This window comes from Somniosus microcephalus, chromosome 9 (assembly GCF_052327205.1).
Source record: "Somniosus microcephalus isolate GS21.2 chromosome 9, FLI_Smic_1.0, whole genome shotgun sequence".
Classification (NCBI taxonomy): domain Eukaryota; kingdom Metazoa; phylum Chordata; class Chondrichthyes; order Squaliformes; family Somniosidae; genus Somniosus; species Somniosus microcephalus.
Window position 1 is genome coordinate 224,711,117 of NC_140995.1, and position 22,832 is coordinate 224,733,948.

Here is a 22,832-nt window from a genome sequence, read left to right on the forward strand (position 1 = left end):
CAGCTATTCACAATATATATTAATGATCTGGACGAGGGAACTAGATGTAATATCTCCAAGTTTGCAGACGACACAAAGCTGGGTGGGCATGTGTGCTGTGAGGAGGATGCCGAGAAACTCCAGTATGATTTGGACAGGTTGGGTGATTGGGCAGAAGCATGGCAGATGCAATATAATGTGGATAAATGCAAGGTTATTCACTTGGTGTCAAAAACAGGAAGGCAGATTATTATCTAAATGGCAATAGATTGGGAGAAGGGGAAGTGCAACGAGACCTGGGCGTCCTTGTGCACCAGTCGCTGAAAGTAAGCATGCAGGTACAGCAGGCAGTTAAGAAGGCAAATGGTATGTTGGCCTTCGTAGCGAGGGGGTTTGAGTACAGGAACAAGGATGTCCTGCTGCAGTTGTACAGGGCCTTGGTGAAGCCACATCTTGAGTATTGTGTGCAGTTTTGGTCGCCTTATCTGAGGAAGGATGTTCTTGCCATGGAAGGTGTGCAGCGAAGATTCACCAGACTGATATCTGGGATGGCAGGAATGACGTATGAGGAGAGATTGGGTCGATTGGGCTTGTAATCGCTGGAGTTTAGAAGAATGAGAGGGGAATCTCATCGAAACTTATAACATTCTAACAGGACTAGACAGACTAGCTGCTGGAAGGATGTTCCCGATGGTCGGGGAGTCCAGAACCAGGGGTCACAGTCTAAGGATAAGGGGTAAGCCATTTAGGACAGAGATGAGGAGGAATTTCTTCACCCAGAGAGTGGTGAACCTGTGGAATTCTCTACCACAGAAGGCAGTTGAGGCCAATTCATTAAATATATTCAAGAAGGAGTTGGATATATTTCTTAAGGCTAAAGGGATCAAGGGATATGGGGAGAAGGCAGGGACAGGGTACTGAGTTTGGATGATCAGCCATGATCTAATTGAATGGCAGAGCAGGCTCGAGGGGCCGAATGGCCTACTCCTGCTCCTATCTTCTGTGTTTCTATGTTAACTTTCAACTTCAGTGGGGGCGTAAAACTGGCGGAAAGCGATCGGCCACCCATTATACATTGTAGGAAGTAATATTGGGTGGGGTATTTAACGGACAACTGATCCACCACCGCCAGACGTGAGCCCAGCCGAAGTTGAATGTTCTGCACATAGGAAATTCTGGAAGATTTGATTCAGGCCAATTGCTTGGATTTAAACTTGTGGCAGTTGGCAATCTTGGAAGTGGCTCTGTGTTAAGTTAAAATAATATGTTCTACCAATGTAAGCTTAGTTTAATGAATGTGACTGCCTACTGGGATTAAGACATGGTGAAAATCATGGGGAGGAAGATGTATAAAGAGGCAAACCAAAGAGGTTTGTTTTGGATTATCTTTAATGTATATTTTTTTTAGAAAATATTAGAGTGCAGAATCTCTTTTTTTCCTCGTAAATTCTCACCACACCATACGCTTTTTGCAGTAAAAGGGGTCCACAGACTACTCTTAGGCCACTGTCACTGTTGCTGTTAAGTTGTTTGATGTGAGGTGTGTAGCGGTTATCTGGTGATGACTTGTAAATTGTCCCTTCTCCTCCTTGTGATAGATAGGTACCTCGCCTCTGCTTCTCTGGAGCAAAACGAGTGAAAATGCAAAGTCAATTGGATTGGGAAGGTTCAGTTAAGATGTCTCCCACTGCCATGACCCACGATATTGGTCTCTAAGACGTGGTGCCACTTTACTGCTCTCAAAAAAAAAATAAAAAAAATATGCTTTTGTACTCGGATGTAATGGTCCATTAGTTGTGCAGTTATCTTCAAACAATATCTGGTGTGACTGTCACAATAGGAAGAGGTGATCTCTGAATTAGTTCAAATATAGTAACTGATAATAGGGTCAAATATAATGTCATGTTGTGAGATCAATTCAGGAGGTTTTTGTGGGATCAATTCAGGGGGTTTGCAAAGGCAGAATCAAGTCCACATTGCAGGACTTCAAAAATCAGGGTGACTTTACAGATACACGTTTGTGTTCAGAATGATTTCAGCCTCACGATTTCCAGCTACTTTTTGCCAAGCAGCACAACCCTTTAAGCTAACTGCCCTTGGGTTTTTTGTAGTGTAGGATAAAGAATTTTCTGTATTTAGACAGCCCTTGGGTTGTTTACATCCTTCAGTTCTGATAGTACAGGTAATTAACTGGAACATTCTGTTACTAAAGGAACTAACTAGCCAGTTTTTATTCGAACAATGTATTTTTATTGGAAGAGTGATTCCTATTTTCCCCCAAAGAAAGCAGAATAAGAGAATGTTACAGAACAGAAACAGTTCATTCAGCCCATCAAGTCTATGCCAGTGTTTCTTTCCATATGAACCACCAGGTCTCATTCCACCCTCCTGCTCGCTCCCTATTCCTTTTTTTCAAGCTACTATTTAATTCACTTTTTAAAGGTTTCCAGACTGTGCTTCAGCAACAGGCGGCGGGGGTTGGGGGGTGTGGTAGGTAAGGTGCGTGTGAGCTCCGAAGCGTGCGTCAAACCCGGGGAGCCTGTAGACGTGGAGGCCCGGCCGATCTTAACCATCTTGCCATAAATTTTCTTGCCGACCCGCATGAATCACTGCCTGGACGGCAGGCAGGAACAAACGTTCAGTGGCAGGATGCCCCAGCCGGTGAACCGTGGGAACGCTTCTGGCAATCACTTAAGTGGTGAGGGGAAGGGAGGGGCGGGGGGGAACTGGACACGATCGGGAGAAGGCAGGAGCCCAGGAAAAAGGAAGCCCTACTATTCCTACTACTCCTGCTCCACAAGAAAACCTGAAGTAAAATTTTAAAACTTACCTCTGCTGGCCCACGATCCCATTCCCGGCGGGTCTTGTCTGACAGGGAAGCCGCCACTGCTCCTACACTCAGGCCTGCAGATCAGGTTCTGATGTCCTCATCGGATCTGATCTGCATATTTAAAGAAGGACCCCGCTTCCTTTCTGCGGGTTCTGCTTGCCTGCTCAAAAGAGCAGGTTAATATCAGGGCCCCGGCAGGAAGGCAGCTGGATCAGAGGGGGTAAGTCACTTCCCTCGTTTTAACTGCACCTCCCCCCCCCCCAACTCCCGGGCATAGTTTCTGCCGCGGGTGGGGGAAGGTTAGAATTCTGCCCATTATTTATATAATATCAGAATTGCGGCTTCAGACAGTGATCAGAGCAGATTTGCATTTCTGATACTCTGCAGGTTGAGTTAACAATCTCAAACCATGCTGCTGTAGCCAAGTACCTCTCAGTGAGAAGTGAAGGAAATCACGACATGGCACTTTGATATACATTTTGGGAGCAGGTCATCCAGTCCCTTGGTGGAAATTTATATATTGCATAGGAAGGAGAGAAAATAATTTTTGAAGGATGGAGCCCAGCCCTCAAAAAGATTGATGAAGCCAGTGCACAGCACTTTCATTTTGGTTAGTCAGAGCATAAAAGCTAAAAGAATAAGCAATGAAGTAAGGGCCTCAATATAATGTAAAATTTCAGTTCCAGGGTTGCAAACAGTATTTGATCAGCCTATCTGTTGGCATCCAAATGATCAATTTAATGATTGCAAGATAGGGTGGACAGGTGACCTGGCCTCATCGCACTGCTAAATTAGCAGTTGTCCTTTCAATGTCATTGACTTCTCCACTGCTGGCAGTGAACTTGTCAACTGCCTCTTGTATGACAGACATATACAGTAGCGCTGAGAACACTCTGTAGTTTTGCAGTATGCAACCTTTTTACTTGCTTAAGAATGAACATCATTCTCTGGTTTACAAGCAGCACTAGCAAAGCCTAAGTACTGTACCCTGGAGCAATCCAACCCAGTGAACTCGGGAGTCTACTCCAGGTATGCATGACAAGGAGAAGCTGCTTGTCTTTCATGTTATAGGCAGGTTTATCTAGAAGCAAGAAAGCCCATGTGGAGCATGCAGCAGGACCTTTGCATGATGAAGCTCCCTGCATTGTCATCCTTTACCTAGCCACAGTGATGGCATATCACAGCAACCCCATATCTGGTCAGAATCCATTGGAGGAAACCATATCTGACAATCCTCAGGCAATTGGGTTTTGTCAGGTGCAAGGGTAAGAGACAAGCTTACTTGCAACCATTATTGTAAGACTTTATTTGGAGTCGAGTACATTTTTCTGGTCTGGAAGATAACAGAGATAATCTGCAGCTGATCATGGGGAAAAAAGTAACTGAAGGTAGACCCTGGAGCAGGGTCTTTATATATGTAGTGCACAAATTTCTCAGAGACAGTGTCCCAATCCTCTATGGAATAATGGTTATTTTATGTGAAAGCTGAAGTTCTTTAAAAAAAAACAAGGAACCTATAATAGTGTTAGGGCATCTAATATTTGTGCTTTTTGTTTTCATTTATCAGACCCCTATGAACCAGGCCTCAACCCGTTCCCACTGCATTTTCACCATTCATGTTTCCAGTCGGGAGCCAGGCTCTGCCACTATCCGTCGGTCCAAATTGCACCTGGTGGATCTGGCTGGCTCAGAGCGTGTCACAAAGACTGGAGTGGGAGGACAGCTATTGACAGAGGCTAAATACATTAACCTCTCCCTGACATACCTAGAACAGGTAAGGTTGGAGACCACACCGAGTCGTATTATTTTACTTAAAAATAATCTAAAATGAAAAAACATCGTCATTGTTCTCATTGCATTGACCAGTCAAATGGTATAATTATTGCAGCCAAATGATATCAGTCACTACTGTATATGTGTAATGAGTGACATATTATGGATAAGTGCAATGGATTACTATAGAATTTTTATATCATGTGAGATTGGGGACTGGAGATAGTTTTCATATTTCCAAAAAATCTATATCTTTTTCAAAAGCATGTCGTATAAATGGAATTAGCAGTGTGATATAATAAACATCACTATTTATGAGGCTGCCCACAAGGACTGTCGCAGCCAGATGGTCTCACTTGTACAAATATTTCTCAGAACTCACTCCTGGCCTTAGCATTTTCCCCCTTTCATTATTTTACATCAAACTGTTGCTGTAAAGTCAAGAGATTTGAAGACACCATCTAGGGAAAAATATCTATTGCAGTAAACATAATTTCAATTTTGCATACATTTTTGTACTTTTGTTTGCACAGTTACCTAGTTTTATTTTGTGTCAATCCAGGCATACACACACTGCCTTGCTTGATATTGTTTCACTAAACTCACCATCACTGTCTAGGCTTCAGTACATCATTATCAATTTACTTGGAAGCTGTTTACTTATATTCCTAACACTTAGGACCCAGTTTGATGGATTGAGGTTTAATTGTTTTCTGCATGTGCTGTTCGACTTGGTGCATCTTCTTTTAGACTTGGTGGGGGAAGGGGAGGGGAGGTAAAGCAATCCAGGTTGAGAATGGCTGTCTTACTGCTGCAAGTAGCATCCCTATGACTCCCTGACAAGAGGCTTGATTACTGCAGCTTTAGATTGATGGTCAATCTTTTTCACCAGGTCTTGCACTCTGCTAATGTTACATAATCAACGCTATGCTCTTTTCTGGCACAGAGTTGATCGTTCATCTAAAAAAAGGTGATGTGCAGAAATATGACTAATGAAGCAATCTGCCTTGTACAATTTCCAAATGTAAGTGTGTACGTTGGTTATTCCCTGAATCAAGGAGCACAGTTGAAATTATTCATTTAAATTACAGGTTATTATCGCACTTGCAGAAAAGAATCGCACACACATCCCTTATCGAAACTCAATGATGACATCTGTTCTGCGAGACAGTCTGGGAGGAAACTGCATGACAACTATGGTGGCAACGTTATCTGTGGATAAGAGGAACTTGGAGGCATGTTCATCTTGATTTCTCTCGACTTTGTCTATGTAGAGTTCACAAAATATGTTTGAAAGAGAATCTTTGGCCCAGTTGAACATATCTTTTCATTGTAGCGTTGGAAAGGGAGGATGTTCTTGAGGGGACAAGGACAGAATCCATTTGGTTAGAGTTGAGGAGCAAAAAGGGTATGATCACGCTATTGGGGGTATTCTACAGGCCTCCAAATAGTGAGAGGGAGGTAGAGGAGGAAATCTGCAGGGAAATCGCAGAGACATGCAAGAGCTATAGAGTGGTGATGTTGGGCGACTTTAATTACCCACATATCGATTGGGATAATGCTAGGGTAAAGGGAAAGGAGGGGGAGGAATTTCTGGAACGTGTTCAGGAGAATTTCCTTGACCAGTATGTTCTTGGCCCAACTAGGAAGGAGGCATTGCTGGATCTGGTGCTGGGGAATGAGGTGGGCCAGAACAACCAAGTGTCTGTGGGAGAACACTTGGGTACAAGTGATCGTCGTATCATGATTTAGATTAGCAATGGAGAGGAGCAAGGAACAATCTAGAGTGGAACTTCTAAACTGGAATAGGGCTAACTTCAATGGGATGCAAAAGGATCTAGCCAGGGTAAAATGGAACCAAAGACTGACAGGAAAAACTGTAACGGAACAATGGGTCATCTTTAAGGAGGAGATGTTCCAAGTACAGGCTAGGTACATTCCAACAAGAGGGAAGGGTAAGGGAACCAAAGCCAGGGGTCCTTGGATGACGAGAGAGATGGAGAAGATGATGAAACAAAAAATGAGGGTGTATGATGCATGTCAGGTGAGAACCAGACCAAATACAATAAGTTGAGAGGGGATGAAAATAAGATTGGCAAAGAGAGAATATTTGAGTAGAATGGCGGTTAACATAAAAGGGAACCCAAAAATCTTCAACCGGCATGTAAACAGTAAGCAGGTAGTAAGAGGCAGGGTGGGGCCTATTAGAGACAAAGGTGATATATGCTTAGAGGCGCAGGGCAAGACTAGAATACTCAATGAGTACTTTGAACCGGTGTTTACTAAGGAGGTGGATGCTGACAAAATATCAGTAGAAGTGGAAAAGGTAGAAGCAATGGAAGGGGTGAAAATTGATAGACAGGATGTACTAGACAGACTGGGTATGCTTAGAGTGGATAAGTTGCCTGGTCCAGATGGCTTGCATCCCAGGGAATTGGGGGAGGAGATAGCGGAAGGGCTTGCCATAATTTTCCAATTTTCCCTAGATGCGGGGGAGGTGCCTGAGGATTGGAAAGTGGCAAATGTGACACCATTGTTCAAGAAAGGGTGTAAGGACAATCCTAGTAACTACAGGTCGGTCAGTTTAACATCAGTGGTGGGTAAAGTTTTAGAAACAATAATCAAGGAAAAAATTAACGGGCATTTGGAGAGGTTTAAGCTAATTAAGGAGAGCCAACACGGGTTTGTAAAAGGCAGATCGTGTTTGACGAACCTAATTGAATTTTTTGATGAAGTAACAGAGAGGATTGATGAAGGGAATGCAATGGATGTTGTCTACATGGATTTTAGGAAGGCATTTGACAAAGTACCACATCGAAGGCGGGTTAACAAAATTGAGGCTCGTGGAATAGGTGGGTCAGTGGCAGCTTGGTCAAGAAATTGGCTTAAGGACAGAAAACAGCGAATTGTGGTAAATGGCTGTTTTTCAGATTGGAGGATGGTAGACAGTGGTGTTCCCCAAGAGTCAGTGCTGGGGCCACTGCTTTTTTTGATATATATAAATGACCTGGTTATTGGAATACAGACCAGAATTTCTAAATTTGCTGATGACACCAAACTTGGGGGTGTGGCAAACAGTAGTGATGATACCAGTCGACTGCAACAGGACATAGAAAGGCTCGCAGAATGGGCAAACAAGTGGCAGATGGAATACAATACAGAAAAGTGTGAGGTGATGCATTTTGGCAGAAGGAACAGGGAGAGGCAATATACACTTAATGGCACAGTTTTAAAGAGTGTGCAGGGACAGAGGGACGTGGGAGTTAATGTGCATAGGTCCCTGAAGGTGACAGGTCATATTGAGAGAGTGGTTAACAAAGCATATGGGATCTTGAGAGGTATTGAGTACAAAAGTAGAGAAGTTATGCTGAACCTTTATAAAGTGCTGGTTAGGTCACAACTCACAGAATCACAGAATCACAGAAACCCCACAGTGCAGATAGAGGCCATTTCGGCCCATCGAGCCTGCACCGACACATATCCCACCCGATCCCCGTAACCCCTACACCAACACATATCCCACCCGATCCCCGTAACCCCTACACCAACACATATCCCACCCTATCCTCGTAACCCCACGTATTTAATCCCCCTAACACTAAGGGTCAATTTATCATAGCCAATCAACCTAACCCGCACATCTTTGGACTGTGGGAGGAAACCGGAGCACCCGGAGGAAACCCACGCAAACACGGGGAGAATGTGCAAACTCCACACAGACAGTCACCCGAGGCCGGATTCGAACCCGGGTCTCTGGCGCTGTGAGGCAACAGTGCTAACCACTATGCCACCGTGCTGCTGGAGTATTGCATCCAGTTCTGGTCACCACACTTTAGGAAGGATGTGAAGGCCTTTGAGAGGCTGCAGAGGAGATTTACCAGAATGGTTCTAGGGATGGGGGATCTTAGCTACAAGGACAGGTTGGAGAAGCTAGATTTGTTTTCATTATGTGTTCAACCATAAATGTATTTTGATGCTTTGGCAACATAAGATGTACCTTATCATGCCAATAAAGCGATTTGTATTGTATTGTATTGTAGAGCAAAGGAGGTTGAGGGGTGATTTGATAGAGGTGTACAAGATTATGACGGGTTTGGATAGGCTAGACAGGGAAAGGCTGTTCCCACTAGTTGATGGTACAAGGACTAGGGGACACAGATTTAAAGTTTTGGGCAAGAGATACAGGGGGGATGTGAGGAAAAACTTTTTTACGCAGCGAGTGGTGAGGACCTGGAACTCGCTGCCGACAGAAGTGGTGGAAGCGGAGACAGTCAATGTTTTCAAGGGGAGACTGGATAGGCACTTGAGGGAAATAAACTTGCAGGGCTATGGGGATTGAGCTGGGGAATGGGACTGACTGGATTGCTCTACAGAGAGCCGGCACGGACTCGAATGGCCTCCTTCTGTGCCGTTATGACTCTAAAACATCTAGCTGTTTCTTCATGTTTTTTAAATGAGGAAAACAGCTTAGCAACATGTTCCAGCTATTGTTCATCCTCTACGTAAAGAAAGCACTCTTGGTATTTTCCGTAAGTTTGCCTTCACAACCATGAACCTGTGCATTGTTCTGCTGCTATAGGGTGTCTGAAAGGATTTCCCTGGGAACAGAAGACATTTTCTTTGCAATTTTTATGGTGTAAATCCCAACACTCTTGTTTTTCCACAGAATGTGATTTATTTTGTAGTGCCGAATGCAATACTTTAATGAATTGTTATATTATCCTAATCGTGATGAATTGATGCCAATCCTATTTTATCACTACTGGAGGATGTTATGTCTAGTCCCGTATTATAAAATATGCTGGCAATAACTTGTCTAGATGCGATAAGCTTATGGGAGATTGATAGCAATCAAATAGGTGTAGATCAATTAAGAGGAAAGGTTAAGGAGTGACAGATGGACTTTAATATAGATATAAATGGAAGATGGACACAGTGAATGGGTGCTTGCTTGCAAACGTGGAACACAATTTTTTTTGAATGGATGTTTATTAATCATACACCCAAGTTTTCAGTCAATGGGGAGCTATTGTCAATGAGGCTAATCTAGTACTGGAATGTATCTCAAGGGCATTTGGCTAAGGCAGAAAAAGTTAATTTAACCTTCTATTCACCATTGGTAAGGTAGGTTTTGGAACATTAGTGCCGAAATTCTTTGACTCTTCTAGCAGACACCCATTCGTTCTAGAACCTGAATATTTTATCCCGACCTTAAGTGGGGATTTCTGTGGGAACTTGTCAGAGATGGAACCTCTGCCTGCCCCTTCCAAGGCCAGTGATGGTGAGGGGACAGGAACTCCGAAGGCCGAGAGTTGCTGTGGCCTAGCCTGGGATCCATGGCCTAATGGATTGTTCGCCAGTATGCCCAGAAGAAAAAGACGTACCAGCATGGATGACAGAAGTGGGGTTCATGATAGGGGTCCATGCTTAGGTTGTGACATTGAACTCTGAAACTGAGTTTTTTTTGTGTTTATAGAGTGGTGCCAATCTTGTATTTTTGGGTAGAGCCCTGATAACTCCCGAATGCCCCACTGCCCCCCCTCCTCCCCCAGCCCCAGCCCGGCCATTAGTGCTGCACCTTGTGGCCTTCTGGGTCAGATAGTTGCCTTTGTTGTGCTCATACTGGTGGTTGGTGCTTGTTGGCCCCATGCTAATTAAGTGCCCTCCCCCGACCCTGTATACTCTTGTGGGATTGGCGCAGGAGGGCACTGGTGAGCATGATCCTGGCGTATATCCTGGGATTGTGTAACTGGGGCCCCACTATCAGTAATTTTGGACACCCTAGCCCGGATTGTCCTATTTCTACTGTCCACGGCAGATGTTGCGGTGGCGGGATACAGAAAATGAGATTGGAGCCCAACACATTCTCAAGTGGGGGAACCAACGGCAGTAGAAGCACCCACCGCCAACAAGCGGGCACTACATTTTAATCATTTGAGGTGTATCCATCCTGCATGCCATTTGCTGTACTAGTGTACAGGACATCCAATAAAAGAACAGCCATTTGCAATGGGCACCCAGGGCAACTTGGACACAGTTAAGTATCCTGCAGGTCACAGTAGTATAAAGAGAAGTGTATTTTAGCTATTACATTACAGCTTTTATTTTGCTTTCTTTCCTGATGGCCTGTTTGGTTTTTCATGAGCCAATGGTCAATTGTTATAAATTATTTTCTTCCTCCACAACAATTGTTGGCACTAATCAGTTTCCCAATGGGACTCTTCTATCTGGCATGTTTGGAAGAAAAAGGTGGACCTATAGAGGGATGCCAGGCAGGTGCCAGCACAGCAGCAACTGGAGTCACAAGTGGACATACATCACTTTGTAGGTAGAGACTCCTCTTACTAAAGAAAGCTGGGACAGTGGACCCAATGCATGACAAAGATAGCCAAATGCTAGACTAAATGTAATGTTGGATGCTACCTTGGAAGGACCCCAAACACCATATGTTATGCTTTCAGTGGCACTGCATGGAAAATAAGGCATGCCAGGGTGATCAAGATCTAGCATTGCCTGATTGACCACATCTATTAAGATGCCGCCAACCATTTCTGCAGGTCCGGGCAATCCTACTTTGCAACGACTATGCGGAAATTTTTTCTCTGAATCTGGATCAGCAGCAATGTTCCCTCTAATTTTTTTTTGTACTGAGCGGGCCATGAATTCCTTTGAGCATGACCTTTTCGTCTGTGGGCAAATTCTACAACAATAACAACTTTTACAACAACAGCAACCACTTAAAAGCATATATACAGTAATGCCATATTGCCATCCCACCGTCTCAAATCATGAGCCAATCAGACAAGGTTCTATACAAGTTTAACATGACTTCTCTGCTTTTGAATTCAATTCCTCTAGAAATGAATCCCAGTGCTTTATTTGCACATTTATGGATTTTTTAACCTGCGTTGCTACTTTTAATGATTTGTGAATCTTTACCTCTTGATCCCTTTGCACCTCTACTCCATTTAGACTCCTATTTTCCAAGGAGTAGGTGGCCTCCTTATTCCTCCTACCAAAATGCACCACCTCACACTTATCTATATTGAAATTAATTTGTCATTTACATGCCCATTCTGCAAGTTTGTTTATGGTAGAATTAATTAAAAGCTTTTATAAACATGTACAAACTCTATTTTAAAAAAATTACTTGTCAGAAATGACTGGGATATAAAAGAACTGCTTAATAATGCATTAACACTTCAGAAACATCACTCAGTTACACATCGACAAACAATCCAAAAGCCCAAGGTGAGCTGAAAGAGGCATATCTATTCATGCAGTTTGTATTTATTTTAAAATTTTCAATGTATTAGCCCATCCCTCATGTCACTATAGCAATGGCTGCACTAGCAGCAGGAGCAGCGGCTTTCCTATGGCGCTGACGTGCTGGACGTCCACATAAGTAATTAGCATATTATTCACAGTGCAACCAGACACCCAACAAATATAAAGTGCTGTTGTAGTTCTTTAGTTCACAGTATTAAAAATAATTGAACAAAAATGGGTATTTAAACTTCAATCACTTCCATTAATAAATGTTGTCTTCTTGAACCAGCACCCCCCGCCCCATGTAACATGTCAAAAATGCAGCACTTATTCACAAGTGCAGTAAAACACATACACAGTATGTTACTGAATTAAAAACAAAAAGCAGGAAAAGCTATGATTTAACAGAAATAAACATTCATCTTTCTTCCTGGACAGAAGAACCAATCAGACTGACTTGGAAATGTTTACTAGTATGGTGATGTAAAGATGTTAATTTACAAATTTCGGTTCTAATGTTTTGCTCTCAAACATTCTCTACAATATTTATCCCTGCTCTTAAGAGTAAGGAAACCTTACTATGATTGTACAGGGCTTTGGTGAGACCACATCTGGATGGTTGTTTTTCAGACTGGAGGAAGGTATACAGTGATGTTCCCCAGAGGTCGGTACTAGGGCCACTGCTTTTCTTTATATATTAATGACTTGGACTTGGGAGTACAGGGTGTAGTGTATGTACTTTGCAGAAGGAACTATATTCTGCAGCCCCTGTATACTGCAGTACCAGTAGTGACCACCCCTGTATATAAGCCTGTGTAGTAACTTTTGCATAGTAGTTCCAGGTTGTCTCCACTCAGTAAAGACCTGTTATAACCAACTCCTGCAGTCCGTGTCTCAATTACACACGGACATAATACTGGCGATGAGCAGATCCAAACTTACCTACACTCTGCACCACCTCCTGGGGATCCATCCCTGAAGCGAAGTTATCAGAGGTCGAGGCCAGAAGAAAGAAAAAAAAATCAAACGAACAGAAGAAACGGGCGTCGACCGTGGGCATCCGCCTCTGATTCATCGGAGTTGAAGAATTGCAGAAGAGGCTGTCGAGAGCGGGGCTTGGTTATCCTGTCGATGGTGTTTCAGCTAATCGGGCTGGTGGCAGGTAGTACACTGATCCTTCCTGGGCTGCGGTGGTCTAGAGCTCGATCGGGTGGCTTTTCAACGGGGCCGAGCAGCGTTGTCGGGAAGAGGAGAGAGAGAGAGGGTGGAGCACACAGGGCGCGGCCGGTGCTACGAAACCGGGCAGCGTACAGACCCGAGAAGAGGGAGGCAAGTGTTCCGCAGGGTTGCTCCGACGACGGGGAAATAAAGCGCGGGAGGCGCCGTCTTAGATTTTCAAGATGCCAAAGACTGGCGATATCACTGCCTTCGATAATGCAATAGAAGACTGGACCACGTATGTGGAAAGAGTCGAGGTATATTGCGAGGCAAACGAAGTAGCCGATGAGAAAAAGGCATTGGTACTACTAAACTTAATGGGCGCAAGAACGTATGGCCTATTGCGGAACCTGATTACTCCAGCCAAACCGAAGGCGAAGAGTTTTAACGAAATTGTTGATATCCTACAGGAACACCTAAATCCTACACCGCTGCTGATAGCAGAAAGATTTAAATTCCACAGGAGAAATCAGCATAAAGATGAGAGCAATGCTGATTACCTTACGGAACTACGCAAGCTATCAAAGCACTGCCAGTTCGGAGCAGGACTGGCAGATACCCTACGGGACAAATTTGTCTGTGGACTCCTGAGTGAAGGAACCCAGAAGAGGTTACTCTCAGAGAAAGAGCCGACGCTAGATAAGGCTTTCAGCGTGGCAGTATCGTACGAAGCAGCAGCAAGGGGAGCCGCGGAAATACAGCAAAAGCCACAGGAATATGGCACCCACGAAATGACACGGGGATTTGAAAAATGTTATCGCTGTGGCAGAACAGCCCATGACCAGAAGGACTGCTGGTCCAAGGACAAAATATGCAGGCAATGCGGAAAGATGGGACACATTGCACGAGTTTGCAGGTCTGGGAAGAAGACTAACGACAACAAAAAGGCTACTAAGGAACAGTACAGGAAAGTACAAAAGATGACAGACAGTTCCGAAGACCAGATGAGCGATAGTGAATCTGGGAACAAGAGACTAAGCTGTCTCAAACTTCACAACGTAATCGCAAAAGAGGATCACCAAACCATTTGGGTCACCCTCACGATAGCAGGGTCCCAAGTCAAAATGGAATTGGATATAGGATCAGCTCTGACCGTCATGAATCGACGAGACTACGAGCGGCTATTCTCACACATACCCATGAAAGAGACGTCCATTGTCTTGAAGACGTGTACGGGGCAAAAAGTATACCCCAGAGGAAAAATAAGGGTGCCTGTCGAATACAACGGCAAGGAAATACAGAAATTGTATCTGTACATACTGCAAGATGGTGGACCACCGTTATTGGGAGGTGAATGGATCAGAAAGATAAGTTTAGACTGGCACTCCATTCAGGCACTGACGGTGGCTGGTAAAAAGGATGACGACGTCACTCCTGGACGATTGTCAACAATCTTAGCCAACGCCAAAGAGGTATTTCAACAAGAACTGGGAACTCTTAAAGGCGTAACCGCCTCGATAAAAATAGAAGAGAATGCAATTCCCAAGTTTTTCAAAGCAAGACCGGTACCATATGCAATTCGTCCAGCCGTCGAGGCAGAGCTGGAGAATCTGGAGAATGCAGGCGTGTTATCTAAGGTAGACTGGAGCGAGTGGGCGACACCCATCGTTCCTGTCATGAAGAAAACGTTAAACAATAAGTCTGAGGAGCCAAGGAAGGTTCGCATCTGTGGGGACTTCAAGGTGACGGTGAACCCAGTCCTTCACACAGTACAATATCCTCTTCCGAGGATAGAAGATATTTTCGCCTCACTATCTGGAGGGAAGCGTTTTACAAAAATTGACCCAGCACAAGCATATTTGCAGATGGAGGTTGAAGAATCCTCTAGGAGGTATCTCACGATAAACACTCACAAAGGTCTTTACCAGTATAATCGACTGGTATTCGGAGTAGCATCAGCTCCGGCGATATGGCAAAGAGCGATGGAACAAGTCCTGCAAGGGATTCCGGGGACTCAGTGTTACTTGGATGACATCCTAGTGACAGGTGAAGATAACAGTGAACACCTTGCCAACCTAGAGCAGGTGCTCACTAGACTAAGAGAACATGGGCTACGAGCCAATCGCCCCAAGTGCGAGTTTTTTAAGAAACAGATATCGTATTGTGGCCACGTGATTGATGAAGAGGGGTTACATAAGTCCCCTGACAAAATTGAAGCGGTAGTTAAGGCTCCAGCGCCTGAAAATGTGTCGCAACTGAGGTCATTCCTCGGATTGGTGAATTACTACCATAAGTTTTTGCCGAATTTGTCCACAATTCTGCACCAACTGAACGCCCTACTACAAACCGGAGTAGCATGGAAATGGAGCGATGAATGTAAATGGGCCTTTCAGAAGAGTAAGGACCTAATCACTTCAAGAGAAGTATTGGCTCACTACAACCCATCACTACCGATAAGACTGGCGTGTGATGCGTCTCCCTACGGCATTGGAGCGGTACTGTCACATAAATTCCTTGATGGTTCAGAGAGGCCGATAGCTTTTGCGTCACGCTCGTTAACTTCAGCCGAGCGTAACTACGCCCAGATTGACAGAGAGGCCCTCAGCCTGGTGTGGGGGGTGAAGAAGTTCAATCACTACCTGCACGGTCAGAAATTTACTCTACTAACTGATCATCAACCTCTTGTCTCCATTTTCAACCCTCAGAAGGGCGTGCCGATAATGACAGCACAACGGCTACAGAGGTGGTCCCTTTTCCTAGGGGCACACCAATATGACATCGAGTACAAAGGAACTAAACAGCATGGGAATGCTGATGGATTGTCGCGCCTACCGTTGCCGACGGTGGAAGAAGCACCTGCAGTGGATCCAGTGGAGATATTCCACTCGACCATAGTCGAATGTCTCCCTGTGACGAATGCAAACATAGAAAAGGAAACACGAAATGACCCGACACTCTCCTGGGTCTATGATTTAACGGTGAAGGGATGGCCAGCACATGGCGAAGCACTGCTGCCAGCATTCTCGCCGAGAAGAGAACAGCTGTCAGTGTGCAGAGGAACCTTGATGTGTGGATCCAGAGTAGTAATTCCACCCAAATTGAAGGATAGAGTGCTCAATGAGCTTCATGAGGGTCATCTGGGAGGGGTAAAAATGAAGAACTTAGCCAGAGCGTTTGTGTGGTGGCCGGGAATCGATAGAGAAATCGAAGAGATGACCAAGAGCTGTACAGGATGCCAGAAGGTCCAAAACGCCCCACCACAAGCCCCTCTACATCCTTGGGAGTGGCCCTCATCTCCATGGCAAAGGGTGCCCATTGATTTTGCTGGTCCATTTATGGACTCGATGTTTTTGATTGCGGTGGATGCACATTCAAAGTGGCCAGAGGTAATAAAAATGTCCTCAACCACCACAGAAAAAACTATCAGTCTTACGAACCATATTCGCCAGAAATGGGCTGCCGGAACAGATTTGCTCCGACAATGGACCACAGTTTGTGTCTGAAGAGTTCCGGAGGTTCTTAAAGAACAATAGTGTTAAACATTACACATCTGCCCCATATCATCCAGCCACCAATGGATTGGCTGAGAGGTTCGTTCAAACATTCAAGAAGGCTATCAAGGCAATGTGTAATGAAGACATACCCCTACAACACAAGGTGGATAACTTCTTGTTTGCCTACCGGAATGCGACACATGCGGTTAGCAACCAAACTCCAGCCATGATGTTCTTCAATCGAAGACTACGATGCCGCTTGGATTTGTTTAAGCCAAACATCAGAAGAGATGTGGAGAACAGGCAGTTTCAGAATATGAATGAACGGCCGACCAGGAGTTTTAAGATAGGTCAACCAGTTTTGGCCCGGGACTACCGCACAGAGAAATGGCAGCCAGGAACGATCTGTACACGGCAAGGACCTCTAATGTATACCGTGGACGTTGGAGAGAGCATTGTAAGACGCCATGCTGACCAGATTCTAGAGTCACTGGAAAACGTCAATTCCACACCACGATCCGATACACCTGGTGATGAAACCGAAGTACCAATTGCATCTACCTCAGAATCAGTGACATTGGAAGCAGACAAACCAAACAATGACGTTGATCCCGAATCAACTTTGCCAGAAGAACCTGATACCCCAAAGAGGCGTTATCCAGACAGAATTAGGAAGCCTCCTCAAAGACTGAACTTATAATTGCTTAACTTCAACTGATGTATCTAGCAACTGTAATTGTAAATATGTTATTTAATTATTAATCGAATGTTATGTACTGTTTAGCTAAAAGGGGAGGAATTGTAGTGTATGTACTTTGCAGAAGGAACTATATTCTGCAACCCCTGTATACTGCAGTACCAGTAGTGACCACCCCTGTATATAAGCCTGTGTAGTAACTTTTGCATAGTAGTTCCAGGTTGTCTCCACTCAGTAAAGACCTGTTATAACCAACTCCTGCAGTCCGTGTCTCAATTACACATGGACATAATACAGGGCACAATTTCAAAATTTGCAGACGACACAAAACTTGGAAGTGCAGTGAGGAGGATAGTGATAGATTTCAAGAGGACATTATCTGGTGAAATGGGCAGACACGTGGCAGATGAAATTTAATGCAGAAAAGTGCGAAGAGGAAGAACGAGGAGAGGCAATATAAACTAAAGGGTACAATCCTAAAGGGGGTACATGAACAGAGAGACCTGGGGGTATATGTGCACAAATCGTTGAAGGTGGCAGAGCAGGTTGAGAAAGCAGTTAAAAAAGCATATGGGATACTGGGGTTTATAAATAAATAAAGGCATAGAGTACAAAAGCAAGGAAGTTATGATGAACCTTTATAAAACACTGGTTCGGCCTCAACTGGAGTATTGTGTGCAATTCTGGGCACCGCACTTTAGGGAGGACGTGAAGGCCTTAGAGAGGGTGCAGAAAAGATTTACGAGAATGATTCCAGGGATGAGGGACTTCTGTTATGTGGATAGATGAGAGAAGCTGAGGTTGTTCTCCTTGGTGCAGAGAAGATTGAGAGGAGATTTGATAGAGGTGTTGAAAATCATGAGGGGTCTCGACAGAGTAGATAGAGAGAAACTGTTCCCATTGGCGGAAGGGTGAACCAGAGAACACAGATTCAAGGTGATTGGCAAAAGAACCAAAGACAACATGAGGAAAAACTTCTTTACGCAGCAAGGGATTTGGACTGGAATTCACTGCCTGAAAGGGTGGTGGAGGCAGACTCAGTCATGGCTTTCAAAAGGGAATTGGATAAGTACATGATGGAAAAAAAATTGCAGGGCTATGAGGAAAGGGTGGGGGAGTGGGACTTGCTGAAGTGCTCTTGCTATTCTATGATAGGGGGAGGTAATGCATTGTAGACTGTCCCCATTTTCAGTGGGAGATAATGCAGAGATCAGATTGTCCCCTGAGTCAACGAAAGGCAACAAATGGAGCAAACAGTGTTCTATTTTTGGGAGGTGATACAGGGAGCAGACTCCCTTCTCAACGGAAGATATCATAGAATGATGCAGCACAGAAGAGGCTATTTAGCACATCACTGGAGTTTAGAAGATTAAGAGGGGATCTCATCGAAACCTATAAAATTCTGTCAGGCCTGGACAGACTAGATGCAGGAAGGATGTTTCTGATGGCCAGGGAGTCCAGAACCAGGGGTCATAGTCTAAGGATAAGGGGTAAGCCATTTAGGACTGAAATGAGGATGAATTTCTTTACCCGGAGAGTGGTGAACCTGTGGAATTCTCTGCCACAGAGGGCGGTGGAGGCCAGTTCATTAAATATATTCAAGAAGGAGTTGGATATATTTCTTAAGGCTAAAGGGATCAAGGGATATGGGAAGAAGGCAGGGACAGGGTACTGAATTTGGATGATCAGCCATGATCTCATTGAATGGCGGAGCAGGCTCGAAGGGCCGAATGGCCTACTCCTGCTCCTATCTTCTATGTTTCTATCATGCCTATGCCTATTCTTTGAAAGACTAGTCACACTCCCCATTGCCCTGCAAATTTTTCCACTTCAAGTATTTATCCAATTTCACCGCCCTTTCGAGCAGTGCATTCCAGATCATAACAACTCGCTGTGTAAATTTTTTTTCTTCTCCCATTGCCTCTGGTTCTTTTGCCAATTACTTTAAATCTTTGTCCTCTGGTTGCCGACCCTTCTGCCACAGGAAACATTCTCTTTACTAACTCTATCAAAACCATTTATGATTTTGAACAACTCTATCAAATCTCCCCCTGGCCTTCTCTGCTCTGAAGAGAACAGCCCCAGTATCTGTAGTCTCTCCACATAACTGAAATCTTTCATTCCTGATACCATTCTAGTAAATCTCTGCACCCTATCTAAGGCCTTGACAACTTTTCTAAAGTGTGGTACCCAGAATTGGCCACAATACTCCAGCTAGGGCATAACCAGTGTTTTATAGATGTTTAGCATAACTTCCTTGTTTTTCTACTCTATGCCTGTATTTATAAGGCCAAGGATCCCGTATCCTTTTTTAACAACCTTCTAATCTTGTCCTGCCATCTTCAAAGACTTGTGTATGTACACCCCCAGGTCTCTGTTCCCGCACCGCCTTTAAAATTGTACCATTTAGTTTATATTGCGTCTCCTCATTCTTCCTACCAAAATGAATCACTTCACAATTTTCTCCGTTAACTTTTACCTGTCTGTCTATGTCCTCCACACGGTTTGCTACATTTTGTACCAAATGAATTCCACCAACTCTGGGGGGAGGGGGAAAAAAATAATTCCACAAAATTTATAGCCACTAGAATTATAAAAACATAGAACTCTAGCAGGGCGTGTTATAAAGCAAGCTGTTTCCTACTGTAAGAGTTATGTGATTTTTAAAACCACTGAACAGTTTCAAATGCAGATAAGCTTAATGCGGATCAAAGCTCAAGCAGGGTGGTGGAGGGGTTGGTGGTATGGCATATTGCCACTTGTTTTAAGAAATGCCATAAAATCACTTTTTAAATCCTACTGGAGCCAGTCAAAAAAAATATTGCCACATCAGTCTGTACCCCCGTTATCCGTGTTGAGTGTTTAATTTGCAATGCTTGAATTTACTTAATGCTGTAATTGCATTTTTCTACTCTGGGCAGCTAGACAAGGCTGCTAATGTTGAACTATGGGGTGGGGGGCGTGATTTTTAACCGTACCTGCCCGCTGGAAACCAGGCCACTGGCGCCCTTGAGCTGTCCAGATCCCACTTACCACAGACTTTATGCAGGCGTCTAGATGGGCAACAGAGGCTTCCGCTCAAAGCCGGTGGGGTCCTTCTTCAAATATGTAGATCAGGGTCTGATGACGTCATAGGGCCCCGTCTGCAATTTTAACTCCGGCCTGAGCGGGGAAGCTGTTGCAGCTTTCCTACCGGGCTGGACCAGGTCAGAAGAGGGTCGGGATGTGCTGAGGGCCTGAGAGGTATGTTTTTCACTTTTTTTTGTGGGGTCAAGAGTACAGGTATTAAGTTCATTCAGGTGTCAGTAAAGATTCTTCAATAGCGCTAAAAGGATTAAATTATGAGCAATGTTCCCTCATAAAAAAACATTTTTGTGCGTGGTACCTTTAAATTTGCTGCGCGACTGCGCACGGGCGGTATCTTAGAGGGAACAGCTTGTGAGTGGCCTGCACGGTACATTCCCAATTGCTGCACGGCCGGGCACGCACACAGCTTAGAGGGAACATTGATTTATGAAGCTAGGTGCATCTTGTGCCATGTGGGAAATCCAGGACGCTCCCTGTGCCCTGGACAGTCACGTGTGAAGGAAGTATCGTCAGTTGGAGGAGCTCGACCTCCGGGTTTCGGAGCTTGAGCAGCAGTTGGCGTCACTTAGTGCATCCGTGAGACTGAGAGCTATGTGGATAGCATGTTTCAGGAGGTGGTCACCCCGCAGCTAAGGAGAGCGCAGGCAGAGAGGGAATGGGTGACCACCAGACAGAAGAGGAGGACCAGGCAAGTAGTGCAGGAGTCCCCTGAGTGCATCTCGCTCTCCAACCAGTATTCTGTTCTGAGTACTGGTGAGGGCGCTGGTTCCTCTGGGGAGTGTAATGATCAATAACATGTCATTCTGGAGTGGTACACTAGATGGAGCCGTAGAGCCGTATATTTAGTTGTATGTGTTTAAGACTACACTACCCACGATGCACTAGGCTACCCAGGAGGCGGTAGTCAAGATGGAAGCCTGCACACAGGTACACATGCTGAATCTCTACAGATGCTGTACCTAGAGAACATGTACTGAATAAATGTCTAGCTAGAAGCTAGCTGTTCATAATAAGAATGTCTAGTTATTAATGAACATAACAGGGAGTACAGCCAGAGCCAAGTCCACGGCACCATGGATAGCTCAGCTGTACAGGAGGGGTGGAGGGTAAGTGATAGGGAAGCAATAGTGGTAGGGGATTCAATAGTTAGGGGAGCAGATGTGACTCAAGGATGGTATATTGCCTCCCTAGTGCCGGGGTTAAGGATATCACCGAGCCCTGCAGAACATTCTGAGGGGCGAGGATGACCAGCCAGAGGTGGTCCATATCTGTACTAACAACATAGGTAGAAAGAGGGATGAGGTCCTGCAGGCAGATTTCAGGAAGCTAGGAAATAGATTAAAAAGCAGGACCTCAAAGGTCATAATCTCTGGATTACTCCCAGTACCATGCACGAGTAAGTATAGAAATAGGAGGATAGAGCAGATGAATACGTGGCTGGAGAGATGGTCAGGAGGGAGGGCTTCAGACTCCTGGGGCATTGGGGCTGGTTCTGGGGCAGGTGGGACCTGTATAGGCCGGACAGGTTGCACCTCAACAGAGCCAGAACCAATATCCTCACGGGGAGGTTTGCTAGTGCTGTTGGGGGGGGTTTAAACCAAGTTGGCAGGGGGATGGGAACCAGGATGTAGCATTAGAAAGGCACAAAGGATTGGGAGAGAAGGACAGCAGTAAAGTAAGAAATAGTAAGGTATTAGGTGGGGTCAGACTAAGAGAGAACACAGGATGGCCTAAGATAGGTTTACAGTGTACGTATGTGAATGCACGAAACAAGGTTGATGAGCTGTAGGTGCAAATAGCCACATGGGAATATGATGTTATGGCAATAACGGAGACCTGGCTCAAAAAAGGGCAGGATTGGGTATTAAATATACCTGGCTATAAGGTAAGAAGTCACACAACACCAGGTTATAGTCCAACAGCTTTATTTGAAATCACACCTCAGCTTTATTTGAAATCAATCCTCGTGTGATTTCAAATAAAGCTGTTGGACTATAACCTGGTGTTGTGTGACTTCTTACATTTGTCCACCCCAGTCCAACTCCGGCATCTCCACACCATGGCTATAAGGCGTTCAGGAAAGATAGGGAAGGACAGAAAGGAGATGGTGTGGCCGTAGTGGTTAAGGAGAACGTTACAGTGCTGGAGAGAGAGGATGTCATACAAACATAGAAACATAGAAGATAGGAGCAGGAGTAGGCCATTTGGCCCTCGAGCCTGTTCCGCCATTTAATGAGATCATGGCTGATCATCCAAATTCAGTACCCTGTCCCTGCTTTCTCCCCGTATCCCTTGATCCCTTTAGCCTTAAGAAATATATCTAACTCCTTCTTGAATATATTTAATAAGTTGGCCTCAACTGCCTTCTGTGGTAGAGAATTCCACAGGTTCACCACTCTCTGGGTGAAGAAATTCCTCCTTATCTCTGTCCTAAATGGCTTACCCCTTATCCTTAGACTGTGACCCCTGGTTCTGGACTCTCCCTGGAGGGGTCAAGGACAGAATCTATTTGGTTAGGGTTAAGAAATAATAGAGGTGCCATTAC

General features: G+C 44.7%; 1 protein-coding gene across 2 annotated transcripts in view; it reads left to right on the top strand.

Annotated features, from left to right (window-relative positions):
* The window catches only part of kif6 (kinesin family member 6), a 705,324-nt gene that overhangs the window by 148,851 nt on the left and 533,641 nt on the right, over window positions 1–22,832 (top strand). For both annotated transcript variants that reach the window (XM_085997944.1, XM_085997945.1), the window contains exons 7-8: window positions 4,377–4,583; window positions 5,674–5,817. In XM_085997944.1, coding sequence (XP_085854070.1) covers window positions 4,377–4,583; window positions 5,674–5,817 — 351 coding nt within the window. The remainder of the gene's footprint in view (window positions 1–4,376; window positions 4,584–5,673; window positions 5,818–22,832) is intronic.